The sequence below is a fragment of the Limulus polyphemus genome, unplaced genomic scaffold (genome assembly GCF_000517525.1).
Source record: "Limulus polyphemus unplaced genomic scaffold, Limulus_polyphemus-2.1.2 Scaffold122, whole genome shotgun sequence".
Taxonomy (NCBI): domain Eukaryota; kingdom Metazoa; phylum Arthropoda; class Merostomata; order Xiphosura; family Limulidae; genus Limulus; species Limulus polyphemus.
The window spans coordinates 659,373-660,122 of NW_013665732.1; the positions used below are offsets into that span (position 1 = coordinate 659,373).

Genomic DNA, 750 nt, shown 5'->3' on the forward strand with positions numbered 1-750 from the left:
AGGTTAAGTTTCATTACATTTATGAAGATTTCTCTTTTAGTATTAAAACTTATAAACATGCTCATGGAAATAAATTACAATACTTTGAATTTTTTATTTTTAAGTGCAACGCAAAACAAAGCTTTATTATTCTATTTATTCTATCTTGCACTGAAACCAACAGCAATAGCAGGAAGAAAAAAAGAAAGAAAATTACACAGGAAGATCTTACTTCAATTTTTTCAGGTGGCGAGTTGTTGAATGATGGCAGCCTCCTCCTCTCAGCAGGGTATGAATCAAAATTTACATTCTAGTATGGGGCTAAATGAATGCTATTGGTATACTTTTCTTATGCCGTAGCATAATAATTTTCAATGCAGTTTTATTAGTTCAATTTTACAACTAAATCGTCTTTTAGTTTTACTTTTACTCTAGAGAGTATGCCAATACTAATACTATTACTATATAACTATAACAGTATAAGCCTGTGTAATGCTAATAATAATTTAAGTTTGTAATAGTAATGCTATCGTAGTAGTACTACTATATAAGTACATTACATAATACATCTGTAGTTTGAAATTATACTTACACAAGTTACAGGACTAATCCGTATCGTTAGTACCATTATCACAGTAATATCCTACTAGTACTATTACTATTAATAGCGGTAATACTATTATTAATATTTGTGACAGTGTTTAGTATTACTAACGTCATTATTCTATATTATTATATAAATTATAATATAATACACTGCTGTAGTAATAG

At 27.7% G+C, this 750-nt stretch overlaps 1 protein-coding gene across 1 annotated transcript in view; it reads left to right on the forward strand.

Moving 5' to 3' along the window:
• The first annotated feature begins 216 nt into the window (after window positions 1-216).
• The window catches only part of LOC106472641 (F-box/WD repeat-containing protein 2-like), a 35,164-nt gene continuing 34,630 nt past the window's right edge, over window positions 217-750 (forward strand). Inside the window, exon 1 of the mRNA XM_013933299.2 lies at window positions 217-268. Within this exon, the coding sequence (XP_013788753.2) occupies window positions 241-268 (28 nt within the window). The 5' untranslated portion in view covers window positions 217-240. The remainder of the gene's footprint in view (window positions 269-750) is intronic.